This window comes from Grampus griseus (genome assembly GCF_964374135.1).
Source record: "Grampus griseus genome assembly, chromosome: 12".
In the NCBI taxonomy this organism is placed as follows: domain Eukaryota; kingdom Metazoa; phylum Chordata; class Mammalia; order Artiodactyla; family Delphinidae; genus Grampus; species Grampus griseus.
Genome location: NC_139006.1, coordinates 10,788,510 through 10,807,118, shown reverse-complemented (window position 1 = coordinate 10,807,118; position 18,609 = coordinate 10,788,510). Strand labels below are relative to the sequence as shown.

General features: G+C 44.4%; 1 protein-coding gene across 1 annotated transcript in view; it reads left to right on the top strand.

Moving 5' to 3' along the window:
- SUDS3 (SDS3 homolog, SIN3A corepressor complex component) overlaps window positions 1–9,306 on the top strand; it is a 42,803-nt gene extending 33,497 nt beyond the window's left edge. Inside the window, exons 11-12 of the mRNA XM_082668452.1 lie at window positions 2,297–2,381; window positions 5,857–9,306. Coding sequence (XP_082524578.1) covers window positions 2,297–2,381; window positions 5,857–5,955 — 184 coding nt within the window. The 3' untranslated portion in view covers window positions 5,956–9,306. The remainder of the gene's footprint in view (window positions 1–2,296; window positions 2,382–5,856) is intronic.
- Window positions 9,307–18,609: the final 9,303 nt, after the last annotated feature.

The following is an 18,609-nucleotide window of genomic DNA, read 5'->3' as shown; positions in this document are numbered from 1 at the left end:
TAATATACTCCTACACCACACCCATGACCTTTCTTTATTTAGAAAGTAGTATCAGGATGACTTGAGGCTAGTTGCATGTTGTTTTGTGTTTTTATCTCTCTAATAACTCACAACCCCCATAGAATAACTGTGAATGTTCTCCCCTTCTGTTTTTTTTTTTTAAATGTTGAGCCTTCTTTTAATGTATTTATTTTAATTTTTGGCTGTGTTGGGTGTTCGTTTCTGTGCAAGGGCTCTCTCTAGTTGTGGCAAGCGGGGGCCACTCTTCATCGTGGTGCACGGGCCTCTCACTGTCGTGGCCTCTCTCGTTGCGGAGCACAGGCTTCAGACACGCAGGCTCAGTAGTTGCGGCTCACGGGCCTAGTTGCTCCACGGCATGTGGGATCTTCCCAAACCAGGACTCCAACCCATGTCCCCTGCATTGGCAGGCAGATTCTCAACCACTGCGCCACCAGGGAAGCCCTCCCCTTCTGTTTTTATTCTAACCATTACTCAAGACGTTACCATTTACATAGGTTGGTTGGCTTAGATGTGGGAGGGAAACTCAAGTTTGAGTTTTCTGTGAACTAATTGAACCTTTCTTCATGCACTTTGTTAATTCAGACCTTGTAATATTACATATTTAGCATAATGGAGGTCCTCTGACCCAGTTTACCAACTAATCCCTGGCCAAAAGCAGCTTTCAAGCTGGGTCTAAACCAATCTCGCTGTTCTAATTGAATTTATGATTTGATTTCTTTTAACGGTGTTCTCAGGAAGTAAATTGACTTGGAAACTTGAGTTTTCCGCTCCTAAGTAGCAGGTTAAAGAATGCTTAGAACCTTGACTGGAAAAAGCCCATTGTGGGAGTGAAGTACATCCTTTACTGTGATATCTTAGCAGTGGATTATTTCACTGTACCAGCAAAACAGAGTCTGTCTTCTTCCCCCACAGAAATAATGGTTAGATGCAGTGCTTTGCTGGGAGATGTGTTTTGGTGGAAGTTATATGAGTTAGTGGGTCTGTTAAGCCAACTCTTTGCAGCCAGAATGAACCAAAGGTTATCTTGACTGAACTGGGCTGGCCTAGGCCAGGGCTGCCAGCAGCAGCTCAGCTGATGTTTCCAACTCCTGTCACCCAGTAGCTGCTCCTTCCTCCTGTGGCACCTGTTACTGACTCATCTGGGCTTTGGCCCTGGCTTCCTCATTTTTCATCCTCTGCCTTGTCCCTGAACTTGTAGAAGAAGGTGAGGGTGGTCCTACACTACAGAATAGATGCAGGGACTGAAAGGGGGGAGTCTGTCTTATCTACTTCATTCAGAGCTGCTCTCCCGACTGACCAGGCCAAATTAGATACCCTTTGGTGCAAGTCTAACAATCAGAACTTCACCTAGTTAGTACTTGCCAGGTGTGATTATTTCATATTTGTCACTGCCACTGTATTTGAAGCTCCTGACGGCAGGGACCTTTTGGCCTTCTTCACTGTCCACTCCACCCTCCAGGGTGGTCAGTGGTACACAACAAGTGGTGAATGAGTATTTGCTGAATGAGTGATCAAAGTAAGGACTGAATTTGGCTTGCCTTCTTGTTGATGACTTACTTGGACAAATAGAAAATATATAACGGGACAGTCTGTTCAAGCCCACCTGTTCATTTTGTCCACCCAACCCTCCTCAGTGTTTTGGGGTGGAGGCAGAAAGTGGGGACAGAGGTTTTACTTAAAAAATTATAATTTACTTTTTGAACTGGGTCATATAGTTCAAATAAAAAACTAAAATACAGAGTTTTCCAGCCTTTTCCTTGGCCCCCTTTTCCACTCTGCAGTGGAACCAAGAATGTAATTTTTAGACTTAGAAGGAGATTAGGAGGTCATCTGATCTAATCCAAGGGTGGAAGCCTGTAAATTAAACCTGAAATCCAGGCTGTTCCTCAACTATAAATTAAGATTCCTTTAATTATATTTTTTGTTGTGTTTTTTTTTTCTTCCCTCCTTTGTGGCCTTTTCTTTATTCCTTTTCTAAATTTGGGCCCTTAACAATACTGTACACTTAAAATTTGTTAAGAGGGTAAACCTTATAGTAAATATTCTTACCACAAAAGGAAAAAAAAGCCACAAAACAGTAGTTATAATAGAGGGTGGGAGAAAACTTTGAGAGGAGGTGGATTATGTTTATGGCCTTGATGGTGATGGTTTCACAGGTATGTACTTATCCCGAAACTCATTGAGTTGTATACATTAAATACATACTACTTCTCACATGTCAGTCATACCTCAATAAAGTGGTTAAAAAAATAAATGTGTGTCTTTTTTCCGGCAGGTACCACAAGAGCCAGGCCATCTATCTGGAGTCAAAGGACAACCAGAAATTGAGTTGTGTGATCAGCTCTGTCGGAGCCAATGAGGTAAGACTGAACCTCTGTCACCCTTTAGGAAAGCAAAATGGGACAGACCTGCAATGTGAGTGCCACCAAGAAAGTACGGTGGAATCACAGTGTTGTATGTGGGTTAGATTCTAAAGTCAGCACTTTCAGGCTGAAATTGCACATAGGCAAAATCACCCTTAAAAATTCCTTACCTTGCATGACTACAGTTTATGCGGGTTTGTGTAAGCCTTGTGGTTTTGTGAACTCCCTGCAGAGTAATTGAGTTGGGCACCACTGAGATAGACTGCAGGAAAGAACACAAGGCAAGTTGGTGTGATGTCTGTGCATTCAAATCCTGCTGCTTTTTGAGACAGCCATCTGCTGAGGATGGGACTTGCCATTGGAGCATACTCTGTCTTTGCTCTTATTTCTCTCGAGCTTTCATGTGCACTCAGATTTGTTTCATGCTCTGAGGATCTAACAAGGCACCTGACACAGGGTCTGGCACACAGTAAGTGTTCGGTAAATGGGTGCTGGCCTGATCTGACCCACACACTACTCTTCACCTGCTGTCTCTCTAATCCGACGTGTCCTGTTGTGCTTCTGAGCAATGAGCTACCAGGCTCATACCCTTAGGGACTGGTCTCCTCCATTCTCTTTTATAGGATGGAGTCTGGTTGAAAGTCAGCTCTGAGGGTCATGCTGAAGGATGATGTGACTACCCTGTGAGTTCTCCGGCTGACCCTTCTTTAGGAGGGTGTCAGCAGTGTGTAACTGGTATTGTTAGTAGTCAAAAAACAGTTTAAAACGTTAATAGCCTGTTTGGCTTGATCTTTTATCAGTCCACAAATGTCTGCAAAGAAATTGATTTTTATGTGTCTTCCCTCTGTAACTTACTCGTGCCAGAGCATAGTAAGTCTAATGAAGCTGGATTATGAAATAACATAAGCCTATTCTATTCTCCCAGCTTCCTGAATTGAAAATGTGACAACTCAAATGTGACAACTAGTTAGCAAAATGATTGTTAACTTAGAAGTTAGGGAGAGCCTTCCAGATAAATCAATGTCATTTTCCTCTGGGCTTGCAATCTGTGTGTCACCCTAAGCCAGGTCGGAACAGGGCATCTCAGAGAGCCGCTGCCCTGGCAGGAGGCTTTGCAGTTTCACAGTGGAACACGTGTGCCTGGCCATGTGGGCTGCTGCACAGAGGGTGTGTGGCCTCCTCGTCCCTGAACCTAATTTCAGAACCCATGCGTTATTCTCTGTGACACCTCAGGACTTTTCAGGAAAACAAATGCAGGTTAGATTTTTTTCTCTCTCTCTGTTGAAGATTGTCACCCTTTGACATAATAGTTAGCGAAGTCTGACAAGGAAACGGTGACACTGAGACATGTCTCCTGGAGGGGAGAAGCCTCAGTGCGTCGGAGGCTTGCAGCGGGGAAAACATTTCTCACTTCTTGGAAGTATTCCAGCTCATTTTTTCAGGTGAAATCCTAAGTAACACTGAAGCTACTTGGCTTCTGCATAACTTGACTCTGAGCATATTCGGTGCGTGGGTCTGAGCATGTTGGTGACTAGCTATTCAGCCCTCCTTGGGGTCAGTTTTCAGTTTAAAATGGTTCTGCAAGGTCCTTTAGAGGCTCAGCTTCAGGTGAGGTCTTTATTTTTAAACAAGTGTATTTGACTTTATAGTCTCTTTGTTGTTAAATAATCCCAGTAAGGAAATAGAAACTGAGAATAGCTTTCTCTTTTTCTGAATAAGCTTTTTTTTTTTTTTAATAAATTTATTTATTTATTTTTGGCTGCGTTGGGTCTTCGTTGCTGCGCGCGGGCTTTCTCTAGTTGTGGTGAGCGGGGCTGCTCTTCGTTGTGGTGCGCAGGCTTCGCATTGCAGTGGCTTCTCGTTGCGGAGCGTGGGCTCTAGGTGCGCAGCCTTCAGTAGTTGTGGTGTAAGGGCTTCGTTGCTCCGAGGCATGTGGGATCTTCCCGGACAAGGAAGCGAACCTATGTCCCCTGTATTGGCAGGCAGATTCTTAACCACTGTGCCACCAGGGAAGCCCTGAATAAGCTTTTTTTTTTTTTTTTTTCCCCGGTACGCGGGCCTCTCACTGTTGTGGCCTCTCCCGTTGCGGAGCACAGGCTCCAGACGCGCAGGCTTAGCGACCATGGCTCACGGGCCCAGCCGCTCTGCGGCATGTGGGATCTTCTCGGACTGGGGCATGAACCCGTTTCTCCTGCATCGGCAGGCGGACTCTCAACCACTGCGCCACCAGGAAAGCCCTGAATAAGCTTTTTATAAACCTGATAACTGAATGGGCAAAGGTGGAGCTGTATCTGTAAACTTGTACTTGCATATATAGGTGAGATGCAGATCTTTAAAAAATTTATGCTTTTGTCTCCATCTGGTCACGTGTTAATAACACGGATGAGAGAAGGGGTGAGAAAGTGGGGAACCAGGTAAGAAGAGCAAGGGGCTTTGATGTCAGGCGCCAGGATTCCCATTGGACAAGTGGACTCAGCCTTGCTCTTCTGTAAAATGGAGGTGATAACAGTACTTACTCCATAGGATTGTTCTGAAGATGAAGGAGCTTGGTCAGTTTGGTCAGCACAGTGTCTGGCCTCCAGTAATCTCCCCCGCAAGTGGGTCAGGTGACCGAGGTGGCAGCTCTCCTTGCCCTCCCTGGCTGCAGGGATGCCACATACTGGGTGCACTTGGCAGTTCTGGCAGGCCCCATGCTGGAAGAGCTCATTTTCAGTTCTAGGGAAGAATACATCTGCCCTGTACAGTGCCAGACATCTGATCCCATCTGTGGGAGAATGATGCGGTCAGGAGGGAAGGACTGTCTTAAGCTAATTTGGCCTCCTCAGCATCCTCATTGGGCCTTCGCTCACCCGTGGGCATTTCTTTTGTTGTTAATTTTTCTATCTTTTGCTGTTATGACCATTAGCCTTAATTGCCAGGAAACCAGAGAATTGAAAGGCTATACTATGGAAGTCCCTAGGGGCAAGGAAAGTATTTTCTAATTTGATTGTAAGTTTATGAATATATGTGTCTTGAATGTTGATAATGCTGTAGTCATACCATATCAAAAAGAGTCCTTAAGGGGACTTCCCTGGTGGTCCAGTGGTTAAGACTCCACACTCCCAGTGCAGGGGACACAGGTTTGATACCTGATCGGGGAACTAAGAGAAGAGCCCACCTGCTACACGGTGCAGTCTAAAAAAAAAAAGTCTTTAAGATGAAGGCAAAAATGGAACTCAAGAACACCGTGGTTTCCATTTTCTTACTCAAAGGTGTAAGAGAGATGGCTGGGAGAAATGAATTCAAGGGTGATGCCTGCTCTCTGCAGTGGAGATGTGCCTTTAGGAGGCCAGAGGTCAAGGCCTGTGAATGCCTCACGGGTTGACAGGAAGAGGTTGCCAGCTGTCTGGCTACACCTAATTCATGCAAACGTTCTGATTTGCCCCTCAGGATTAGCCTCTCTCATCCTGTTCCTTTTCCATCTCCCCTGCAGATCTGGGTGAGGAAGACAAGCGACAGCACCAAGATGAGGATTTACTTGGGTCAGCTTCAGCGCGGGCTCTTCGTGATCCGCCGGAGGTCAGCGGCCTGACTTTCTCCAGTGTTGTTCTTCCCTTGACCCCTTTTCTGGAATGGTTTTTGGTTTTGTTTTGCTCTTAATAGAAAGTTTTTAACTTGGGACTTGCTACTTGCTTGGCCTTGGAAAATGGAGAACACTGTGGTGGATTCTGCAAGGCGCCCTTGTGGCCAGGCACTTCCCGCCTTTGTGTCATTCTTTCCCTGCCTCGACTTCTTCCAGTCATCCATCACCATGAGACTATTTTACTTTCAGGAGAATTGGGAGTTTGCTTTACTGATTTCTTTGTTTTTTGCTTATACTTTGTCTTTTTTTTTTTTTTTTGAAGCCTCCTTTGAGTTTGAAGGGACGTCTCTCTTAATTATCTGTAGGTCTTGCTGTCATGAGGAGCGGGAAGGGATACCCTCCTCAGTGCATTTTCATGTTTTGAATCTGATTAGTGGATCATGTAGCTACCTTCCTTGTCAAGCCCAATTCACCATTTCCCCAGAAGCTTGGGGCAGAGATCCTAGCAGAAGGAGATTAATTCTCCTGGCTCTAAGCCTTCTCAGAGAAATGAATGCCTTGTGTAACATCTGACGTATGCCATCCATTCCACCGGCTGAAAGACAGAAAAATTCGCCCGGGAGACAACGTGCACTGCAGTAAATGGGGTTGAGGGAAGGGGGCGTTTCATATCATAAAGTGCTGAAGGTTCCATATTTTAAATGTTGTTTAAAGCAAGTGGTTCATTCAAACGCATTTGTTCTAGCTCAGGCTGGAACAAGAAGCGGTCATTTTCAGAAGCTTTCGTTTGTAATTCCCTCCTCTCTCCTGCTCCCAAGTAGATGAGGTGGCACCTGCCGCCGGCTGGTGATCCGAGTTGTCTGTGGTCGGTGGGGAGGTGAGATGGTTGGTGGAGTCATCAGTGATCTGTAGACTCTCACTGGTAACTCACATCGCACTCTTCTCGCTGCTGATGCCAGTGTTGTGCCTGGCCATTCCGAACCCATGGAACCTTGTCGGCACTTCCGGGCTCCCAGGAGATCTGGCCCAGGTTGCAGACGAGGAAGGCCGTTGGCTGCCACTAAACCTGCACTCCCCCTAATGAATCCTGGTGAAACAGCCTGCCCTGCTCCCTTTCCCTCATTCCCATAATGAGAGAAATAACTCACTGGGTGATGATTTTCTTGTTTTGTTTCTAATATTCTAGTTGCCACCTTAAGATGTTTAAAGTATTTGGGGTTAGAGCAAGTATTAGCATCTCTGTGGGCAATCAGTAGACCTTATACATCCTAGGAAATCTTTGTAAGTAATTCCCTTGGTCTCAAGTGATTGTCTTCGTGTTGTCTCTTGATGTACACACCCCACAGCTAGTTGTAGAGCTGTGATGACAAGTAAATCACCTTCTCCAGAGTCCTGGCTTCAACAGAGGCCAAACTCTACTGACTCAGAGTAAAGACTTGTACAGATACATTTTAGTTTTCATTTATAATCCAATTTTCCTCTCATTTTTTTCTGGTGTTGGAGTCTCATTTAGGGAACAGGACAAATGATGCTGTTTATCAAAATTGCCTGGGCGTTCTGAGTTTCTTCTCTGCCTCCCAGCCCCCCATGATTATGATATTTGCAATAGTGAACCGGATCGACAGTAAACAGGGGCTTCACCTTTTGTTTCTTCTTGGTGGCCTTTGCTGTAAGAGAGGCTCTCTCTTGATCGAATTGTCACTGTGGTGTGTGTTACCTCCCATAATATCAGGGAGCTCTTTGTTATCCCCTTGTGCCCTGTGATGGAAATTTATTTAGATATGTTTAGTGTGTGTTGCCATCGAAGGTGGTTTATTTTAATTTTTAATTTTTTTTTTTTTTTTTAATGATTATCTTGTCTTCCTAACACTGCACCAAAGTTTGTTTTTTGGGGGAAGGATTGTATCGATAACTGCTTTTCTGCATGGATGCAGCAGCAAGTTGCCTTGTTTTCTTGCCTTGTCTGGTGGGTCCTTTGTGCTTTCATGAAGTAACTGGTGATTTGAAGACCGGGCACTTTACCCTTTTCAGTAAATTTGAGGATGTTTGAGGCCACACTTTGGCATGGTCGCAGCCCCACCGCTGCCTTCTCAGTATCCTCACAACCTTTAACAATCATGATCTAGTGAAAATGAGGGAAACCGTAAAGTACACTTGAGACACAGCACCGTAAATTATATTCCTGATCCCGGAAGACTTGCTTTTTATTGAATCACTCCAGGGATGAAAAATCAGCAGTTCTTCCCCTCAGACAGGGCCCTGTGGTGACCTGGGGTGGAAGAGCCCCCTTGTTGGGAGATGGAGGTGCTCTTGTGATGGGCAAAATCGAACGAGAGAAGGAAAAAACAGACTTTGAGCTTCCTAGAATAAGAGGGGCCTGGCTTTTAGCCCGGGTGGCTGTTCTTCTTCCAAAACGTCTTTGTCTCTTCTTGGACTCCAGGGTACTGGATAAATTACCAAATTCAAACTGTTTCCTGCAAGTGGTAACTTGCATAAAGTTTGGTCCAGACAGTTCCAATCAAGCACCTATACATGTGTTAATCTGATCAAGAACCTGTATGTGTGTTACTCTGTTCAAGAAGCTGTATGTGTGTGATTCTGATCAAGAACCTTTACATGTGTTTCGTTCAAGGCATCAGCCTCAGGTATTACACACAGTGTTTGCTTTGGGTGTGGCCTAATGTTTATTTTACCTCCACTTGGGGGTTGTTGTGTGCTTCCCTCAACTCCCTCTCTAAGCCAGTGTCCTCTTGAACAGTTTCCAGATTTCTGTAGCCATACCAAAGTCAGGATGTTTTCATTCATTCATTCGGATACCAGTATTTATGGAAGTCTAACTACCTAACTTACCTTAAGTTTTGAAAAAAACCCTTCAGACTGGGGCCAGTGTAAGATCCCAGAGGCTGGTCTGCAAATCAGGCTACTTGTATTGGTGTGTGAGACCCTGCGTTTAGGACTGGGTGACTTTTCTAAGAGAAATATGGGGGGGTGGGTGGGATTGGTTCCATTTTTTTTTTTTAACCTAACTTGGGGCTGGGTGGGGGGAATCCTATTTTTTACAGTATTTTTGTTTTTCTATTAACATTTCCTTTTATCGTTGGATTTTTTACTAAAATTCCTCCTGATATAAAAATTGTTTCTAATCTGGGAATTTGAAATCTTGCTACTTAATGTTGCACCATTTTTTTCCAAAGAGTTTAAACCACTATAATACCAGAACATGGCAAAAAATAATAATGATAACTTAGAGCCATTGCAAGCAGTTGGTGGGCTTTTTTTACAATAACATCATTAACTGGTACATTAAATGTTCTGAGAGGTGAATGTAACAAGTAGAGGGTTTTATTTTTTTTTTTAATGACAATAAACTTTGAAAGAGAAAACCAGCACGTAGTCTGTATATTTTTACTAAAATTATATCCATTGACTTGACAAATGATTTAAATTTATTTTAGGTTTTCCCTCCAGCAATTGGGAAGGAAGGAAGTTGGGGAAGAGGGAGGGACCTACTAGACATTTGCTCGTTATGAAGCGTGAGATATGGAGTGATGTCCAAGACTGACTCTCAGGTTTGTAAAGATTGGTCTAGGGGTGTCGACCCTTAAATGTAGCCAGCTGTCTCCTGGTTGGAGAGGATAAAAGAATCTGATTAAAAATGGAGTAAATAGGGACTTCCCTGGTGGCACAGTGGTTAAGGATCTGCCTGCCAATGCAGGAGACACGGGTCGGATCCCTGGTCCGGGAAGATCCCACATGCCGCGGAGCAGCTAAGCCCACGAGCCACAACTACTGAAGCCCGTGCATCTTGAGCCCGTGCTCCACAACAAGAGCAGCCACTGCAGTGAGAAGCCCGCGCATAGCAATGAAGACCCAACGCAGCCAAAAAATTAAAAAAATAAAGTGAATAAAATTGACCTTAGATAGGAAAAACCTTAAGGTAAACTGGTCTGATGAAGAGGATGCTATTCATTGGGTACTCGAGAGCAGGACTTGCCAGTCTCACCAAACATCATGGTATTTCCACAGCTCCCAGCGAGTAAAGTGATAAGGCCACTTGCTGCCACTGGGGACTGACGTCTTGTGCTTGCAACCCAGTTGTACTTGTAATACCCATTGGGAAGGGCTGCTTCATGCTTTGCATAATGGAGAGGGGCAGTCACGATCTGAATAATTTTTTATTGTAACATAACATTCATACAGAAAAGTGCACAAGTCTTAACTGTAGCAGTTGTTTTCTCAGTGTGAACACATGCACATAACCAGCATCTAGACCAAGAGACAGTGTCACCAGCGTCCATGTAACCAGCATCTAAACCAAGAGACAGAGTCACCAGCCTCCATGTAATCAGCATCTAGACCAAGAGACAGCGTCAACAGCATCCATGTAACCAGCATCTAGACCAAGAGACAGCGTCAACAGCATCCATGTAACCAGCATCTAGGCCGAGAGACAGCGTTACCAGCGTCCATGAACTCCATAGGCTTTCTTCCAGTTACCACTCCTTGCTAGGGTAACTACTAGCCTGACAACTTTTCTCTGTTTTAATCATCTTAGCCTTCAAGCTCTTCAGGTCTATGGATCCTTCCATATTTGTTCTAGAAGAGCCAAGTCCTTGATGTAGGCTAGGGACTGCTGACCAGGGATGCAAGAGCTGGCAGCAAAGGGTGTGGCTAAGTGGGAGAGGCCAAAAAGCAGACTCAGGTCAACCATTTTGCCTTTCTGTTTGTTAACCGGGGCTTGCCCTCGACGTTAGTATCTGCCTTTAACTGAGTACTCTTTATACGTCAAATATAATCAAGCCAAAACTTAATTCTCCTTTGAAACCCAGAGGTCAGCACTGTGCCTGGTCATAGTAAGTGCTCCATGAATGTTAGCTGTCAGACAGTGTTAGTGTCAAATGATGGGCCAAGAGAGGCAGACTGGTTAGTAAGAATGGCTCCAGTTCTTGGCACTCTGTCCTTCACCTGCATCATCTCATTGAAGCCTCATGACAACCCTGGAGAGAATACACTGTTATCACCAGTTTTCGGAGGAGGAAAGAGATTCTGTTAGTCACAGAAGATGGTTCAGTAACTTTTCCAAGGTCACACACTGAGTGGCCAAGTCCACATCTTTTGGAATCTGAGCCAGCTTTCCTGCCTACTATCCTTTGCTCTCCTTTCCCAAACTCATCTGTTAAAATCACATTCAGCATTCTCACCTTTCTCTTCCAGTGCTTCCCTGGGAGTTTGCTTTTATCTGTTCTCACCTCTTGGACACACATCCAGAGCAAATTTTAGAGGTAAAAACACTCTTATTTTGTGGGACCCTTCCCCTTGCCGGTAACTCTGGGGTTCTCCCTTGGCATTAGAGTTGAGAGAGTCAAGTCCCTGGCCAAGAGATTGTTTCCTTTGAAAAGGCACAAGTATGACAGTTTCACAAAGGAAGGAACCGTTTAGAACGTGGAGAGTAATGGGTCTGGATGGAGCTGACTTTATCTCATAAGCGACGAGAGAGACTTTGGAGGGAAGCACATATCTGTATTTTTCCAACTCACTTTTCTTCCTGCCTTTCCTATCGTCTGTAAAGTGAGGAGGAGAGGTAGGAGCCACTGAGAGCTGGACGTCGTGCACCATTACTGCGCTCTGGAGGTCAGTGGACCTTCCCATGTCACATCCTGTGGAGTCACCGGCTGGAAGAGCACACGGTTCTATGTCACCTGCAAGCTGCCTGCTCAGCTCCTGCCAGCAACCTGGGCAGAAGCAAGAATGGAACCAATTTCTGGTCTCTCTCACAAGTGTTAGAGACTCTCCAAGCCCCATCTTTGGGTAAGCACTTTCCTAGCTTTTAAAAAGGAGGCATATTGGGACTTCCTTGGCGGTCCAGTGGTTTAGACACTGCACTTCCATTGCAGGGGGCACAGGTTCGATCCCTGGTCCGGGAACTAAGGTTGCGCATGACACGTGGTGCTGCCAAAAAAAAAAAGGCACTAGATGGAATAAACTAGAAACGTGGGCACCAGCTCACTCTTTCTGGACGTAATGGCATGGCAAGAAATATATTAGCTGTAGCAACTTTAGTGTTAACCAGAATATTTTTGTGAATAGCTATGATTTTTAAGACAGAGATACATATGTTTAGGAGGACCCCTAGGGGAGTGAGGTAGATAAGATACAGCATAGGTACCTAAGGTACTTAATCCCTTTACACATTTTCTCTAATCTGCGTTTGCTCAATTCCCTGAAAGATAGAAATCTATAAAATAGCAGAATTCGCTTTACAGATAGGGGAAGACCAATAATCAGAATTGTAAAGATTCTCTCCCCTGTTTCCCAGGAGCTGGAGACTTAGCAGTCTGTGTTCTGGTTTTCTGGTATCTGCTCTCTCTGTGCCGAAGGTGTGGATGGTCCAGGAGTTGAAGCAGGCAGTATTCAAGAGCCAGCTAGGAGAGCCGTGTCAGGAGGTCAAGCAGGTGCTGAGGGTGGAAGTACAGCAGCCTCAGGAGTACAGGCAAGGCCCTGCAGCTGATCAAGAATCCCTCATTTCACCATTGGGTGTTTACGGAAATGCAGTGTGGCGAGCAAAGGCTTAGAAATTAGTGTTTGAATCTGGCTTTGCTGTTTAACTAGTTGTGTGATCTTGGGCAGCGTAATCCCTCTGAATCTCAGTTCCCTCATCTGTTAAGTAATATCCACCTCGCAGGGTGATTTTGAGAATTCTGGTGTTAACACATCTACTACGTACTACGTGCCAGGCATTTTACACATCTTAACTAATTGAATCCTTATAATCCTGTGAGGTAGGTAGTACTGTAATCCTCCTTGTGTAGTTGAGGAAATCGAGAAACATTAGGTAATTTGCCCAAGGTCACACAGCTGGTAAATGGTGAGCCAGGATACTGAGCCCAGTGGTCTCTCTTGAGTCCCTGCTCTCGTTCACTGTGCTGTACTGTGAGGTATACATGGCATAGGACTGGACACGGAGTGCCCAGTCTACGGAGACTGGCCCTTCCATTGTCATCCTGCTGCCATCCAACTGCTCCCTATCCTTGGGTGTTAGTCTGAGTGCCAAATCCTAAGAGACCAGAGCAATTCCTGGGAAGCTAGTTGAGTGCCAACAGACTGTGAAGATAAAGCTGGTGGCTTTAGAGATCATGCTAAGCATCAGCTATAAATGGGTTGTGAATACCCAGTGTGTTGGGTTGAGAAGGATTCTGAGGCCCAAGTCTGGGTGGAGTGGGAAGTAGTAGCCTAATCATTTACTTTTGCCTGCCATGGGCAAGGGAGCTGATTTATTTGCCATCCTGATTTAGTGTGACCCCTTCATTTTGAGGAGGAAAACATCTGAGGCCCAGAGATGATAATGATTTGCCTAAGGTCACATGGGTAGCTCTGGGCAGTGCACGGTTAAAACACGGTTGGGACAATTATTTGAATACTTACTTGCGTCAGACTCTGTGCTCGGAAGCCTGGTGGACAGCCCACTTGATGACCTGGCTAATTTGTCTCAGTGGGTTCATTTTTGCCTTTGTCTGTGCCTGCAGTAGAGGTGATGGGGCTCCTGGGTTTGTCATCCTGATTTGGCCACTCATTGACCTTGGGACATTTACTTAATATCTGTATGCTTCAGTGTTAGGGCACACTCGTCCCAGCGTGCTTGGGACTTTTCTGGGTTTAGCTCTGAAAGTCTGAGGAACCCCCTCAGATACTGGCAAACTGGGGCAGCTGGTCACTCAGTTTCCTCCGTAAAGTAGGGGTGAGAATTGCCCCTGGAGTTCCTTTGAGGATTAACTGATTTATTTTGGGTAAACCTTAGAGGTAGTGTTTGGGACATAGTAAGTCCTCAATACATGTTAGTTGTTAATTGTTCTTGTTTTCATTATTATGGGAGCCCAAGGGTCCCTGCCACAGAATGGTTTCCTGGAGAGGTTCATTCTTATCCCAGACAAGATTGGGAACCCTGCCATGATCATTTGGTCACCTGTAGCCAATTGCTTGGGATGTTTTTTCTTTTACTTGAAACAGTCAATAATCATGAGCTTGAGAATGTGATAGTCATTGCATTCAATTCAGATATTTATTATGCAGCATCTGTTGCATGTTACCTAGTGTACTAGGCTTTTTTTGGGGATTCAGAGACAGAAGCATGGTTCCATGGTTGTCAGTAATTCTAGTTCAATGTAATAGGTGTGGGGAATGGACGGGAGTGTGGGTGATGGAGAAAATAACAGCAGCTGACATTTATTGAGCATATGGTTAAGGCTTCATGTGCACCATCATTTATTATTCATTGTAATCCTGTGAGGTTGTTACTATGTATCTACATTTTACGGATTGGGAAGCTGAGGTTTTGAGAGGTGAAGAAACTCGCCTCAAGTTCAACCAACTCAATTCCAAAGCAGGTCTCACTGACCCAGAGTCTATATTCTTATTAACCATGAACGCTTTGTAATTTCTTCTGAAAGAAAAGAAAATTTGAGCTTGGCCTGAAAGCTAGGCTGGCCTTGAGCAGTGTCCGTGGCTGGGAATAGGAAATAATAAAGAGGAAATGGTTTGAGGGAAAGCACAGAGGTGGGACAGTGGGGACATGTTTAAAAACTCAAAGAAGTGTGTGTTCAACAGTCAATCTGGATGAATGTGCTTTGAACTTTAAAGCCAGTTTGCTCCCCAGCCCTGTATCTTTTTGTCCTTGCACACCTGGGGCTCACCTTCCTATCCTTTCTGTCTCTCTAGTTTTCTCCCTGGCCCAGCGTATTCCCCTCGCCTCCCCTTTTATATTGCCAGTGCAGTGGCTTGTGGCAGTCCTGCGGTGACGCTTTCCAATTTCACACTTACATGCTCCTGAAAGTATTGGTAAACTAACTCGTATGCAAAACCAATCAAGGGCAACAGCACACGTTCCTGTCAGACAGTAATTTTGTTTGACTCCCTTTTCTTGTGATTTGATCCCCCCTTCTTCCCACAAACATGGTACTTTGACCTTACCAGAAGTGGAAACTTTCAGGAATCCAAGTGTGGTGGAGCCCTGTAAGCATATGAGTAGTAGGAATGAATAAGGGCTCGTGTTGGTTGAGCACTTACTCTGTGCCCAGGCAAGTGCTAAGTACTTTCCATACGCTGTCTTATTTAATACACTCAACAACCATGAGAGGTGTGTCTTAATGATTCTCTAATTTTACAGATGAGGCAGTTGAGGCTCAGAGGAGAAAAGTGTGTTCACCTCTGCACCCCATTCATGTGTTTCCTTTTCCCATTGGCTTTCCCTGTTGCTAACACAGACTGCCAAAGTATAGAGGATGCTTAGATGTCATCTGAGTCAACCCCCTCGTTTTTCACACCTGGAAACAGACATTAAGAAGGGAAGGGACTTGCCTAAGATCACACAGCCGATTATTGGTAGAGCAGGAGCTAGAATTCAGATCTTGCAACTCTTAATCCAATGACTGAGAAAAATCCCAGTCTTAAGGCTGAAGGGCATAGACTCAAGACTTGGGTTTGAGGTTTAGCTCTGCTGCTTATGAGCTGTGTGACCTTAGGCAGGTCACATAACCTCTCTGGGCTCCAATTTCCTTATCTAGAAGGTGGAGATATTAATAGTAGCCACCTCAGAAGTTTAGTGTGAGGATTAAATTAGGTCATGCAAACAAAGCAGCCAGCCAATGACCCTCATGCTTGAAACAAACCTTCGGTTGCCCTAATGCTTTAGAAAAGGTATCCCACATTGCCGACTGCCCATGTTAGGGATCATTATTACTTCAGTTGTCATCTGCCCCACCTGCTTGGGTCCCATCATGACTTGAGGCTAAGCCCACAGCAACCTTGCCCAACCAAGGCAAGCCAACAGAAACCGCTAGCCACAGACCTTGCAATTCAAAACAAGCAGGTGTCCATGCCTCTTTCCTTCACCATATTAACGCCTCACTACAGGAGAGTTTGAATTGTTGCCCCTCTGGCTGTGCTGAGAAACCCAATGGACTGTGAGCCAGGGAGGAAAGGGCCTGGATCATTTTTTGTTTTTCCTCCAAATTCCCAGGGACTGGTATACTGTAGGCACACATTAAATGCTTATTGAATGAATGAATGGTTGCCTATTGCCTGATTTCTCATTGCAGCATATTAATCTCTTTCAAAGAACAAAGTAATGCACGTGCAGTTTGGAAAGTCAAAGGATTCTACAAAGTTGGCCACAAAACACAGTAGTCCCCTGTTTTCTCCTTCATTTCCCCTCCCAGAATCAACCAGCTGATTATTTTCGTATTTAACTTCTATCTGTGTCTCCTTGTTACCAATGCTAGATATTTTTGTTCTAGGCATTCTCTATTAAATTCCCACTGTGGAAGCCATCCCCTACTCCCCCAGAATATAGTTCTTTCATAATCTTGATTAGGTCAGTATTCAGTGTTTATAATAATATGACTATATAAATGCTAGTCAGAGCTGAGTCATGTTGTAAACTATGACTGCTTTTTCTTTCCTGGACAGTGTTCTCCCCAGGAGTCAATAATTATCTTGCTCTTTAAAACAGTTTTGTGTTTGCTTGCTTTTCTGTGCACTATTGTAAATTCGACCTCAAAGCCTTGACTGAGTGTCTCAGTTCCTCCCAATACATTGAGATGCGCCAGGTATTCCGTCCATTTCATCACTCTCAAAAAGCATCCTCCCTGGGGACCTCTGACCTCCACTCTGGACTGGTTGCCCTGCAGCCTGGCACACAGTGGTCCCTCGGGTCCCGCTTCACCACCATCCTGGAGCTCCCCATTACCTCTCTTTGGGTTTGGATCTCCCATTTCTTGTTTCTCTTGTCTTCCTATTTCTCTGCTTCCTCCCCGATTTGGGTAAAGCGCATCTTGCAGTAACTTACCAAGCGTGATTCAGAACACTTTTATTCTGTTCTCTTCATTGATGCTTTGGCTGGTATAACTACGTTTTTCATGCCCAGAATTTAGGCCTATATATTTCCAGAACTGAAAAGGCCTGCTAAGTACTTAGCACTTAACCGTATTTCAAACAGCCCCTCCCTCCCTTAACCTTCATTTCTAGAGGTTCCCTGTGCTGCTAATTCATTATTTTCAAGTTCTTCAGTGTCAAGTTTTAAAATTCAGGATTTTTTTTTTTAATTTACTTTTCAGCTTCTGAAATTTGGTTGTTTCTTTTCCAATGTTTTCCATTCTGGAGGGTTTAATTCTGGCTTGGAAATCATTTTCCTTCAAGAATTTGAAGGCACTGTTGATTGCTTTCTAGCTTCCAGTGTTGCCCTTGAGAAGTCTGAAGCCATTGTGATTACTGATTATTTGACTTTTTTCCCAAGCTTTATCGTGATATAATTGATATATGACATTGTGTACAAGTTTAAGGTGTCCAACATGATTTGATATATTTGTGTATTGTGATGTGATTACCAATAAGGCTAGTTAACATATCCATCATCTTATTAGTTACCATTCTATGTGTGTGTGTGTGTGCGTGCGTGGTGAGAACTTATAAGATTTACGATCTTAGCACCTTCTAAGCGTACAGTGCAGTATTGTTAACTATAGTTACCCTGCTGTCCATTACATCCCCAGGCTTTACAAAATAAACTGGAGGTTTGTACCTCTGACCACCTTCACCCATTTCCCCCACCTCCTAGGCCCTGCCTCTGGCAACCACCCGTCTAGTCTATGAGTTCATCTTTTTTAGATTCCACATGTAAGTGATATCATACAGCATTTTTCTTTGTCTGACTTATTTCACTTACATAATGCCCTCAAGTTTCATTCATATTGTTGCAAATGGTAGGATTTTCTTTTTTATGGCTGAATAATATTCCATTTTGTATATATACCACATTTTCTTTCTTGTTTTACTTTACTTTTTTTTTTTTTTTTTTTATGGCTGTGCTATGTGGCTTACGGGATCTTGGTTCCCTGACTAGGGATCAAGTCCAGGCCCATGGCAGTGAAAGCGTGGAGTCCTAACCACTGGACTGCCAGGGACTTCCCTGTACCACATTTTCTTTATCCATTCATCTGTCAATGAACACAGGTTTTTCTCATGTCTTGGCTCTTGTGAGTAATTCTTCAGTGAACAAGGTGGGGTACAGATATCTCTTTGAGATAATGATTTCATCTTATTTGGATATATACCCAGGAGTGAGATCGCTGGATCATATGGTAGTTCTATTTTTAATTTTTTGAGGAACCTCCATACTGTTTTCCATAGTGGCTGCACAAATTTACATTCCCATCAACACTGCACAAGGGTTCCCTTTTTTCCATATCCTGGCCAGCACTTGTTAACTCTTGTCTTTGTGCTAATAACCATTTTATAGGTGTGAGGTAATATCTCGTGGTTTTGATTTTCATTTCCTGATGATAAGTGTTGTTGAGCAGATTTTCATGTGCCTGTTGGCCATTTGTGTATCTTCTTCTTTTATTTATTTATTTATTTATGGCTGTGTTGGGTCTTTGTTGCTGTGTGCGGGCTTTCTCTAGTTGCAGTGAGCGGGGGCTACTCTTTGTTGCGGTGCTCTGGCTTCTCATTGTGATGGCTTTTTGTTGCAGAGCACAGGCTCTAGGGCACATGGGCTTCAGTAGTTGTGGCGTGTGGGCTCATTAGTTGTGGCTCACCAGCTCTAGAGCACAGGCTCAGTAGTTGTGGCACACGGGCTTAGTTGCTCCACGGTGTGTGGGATCTTACCGGACC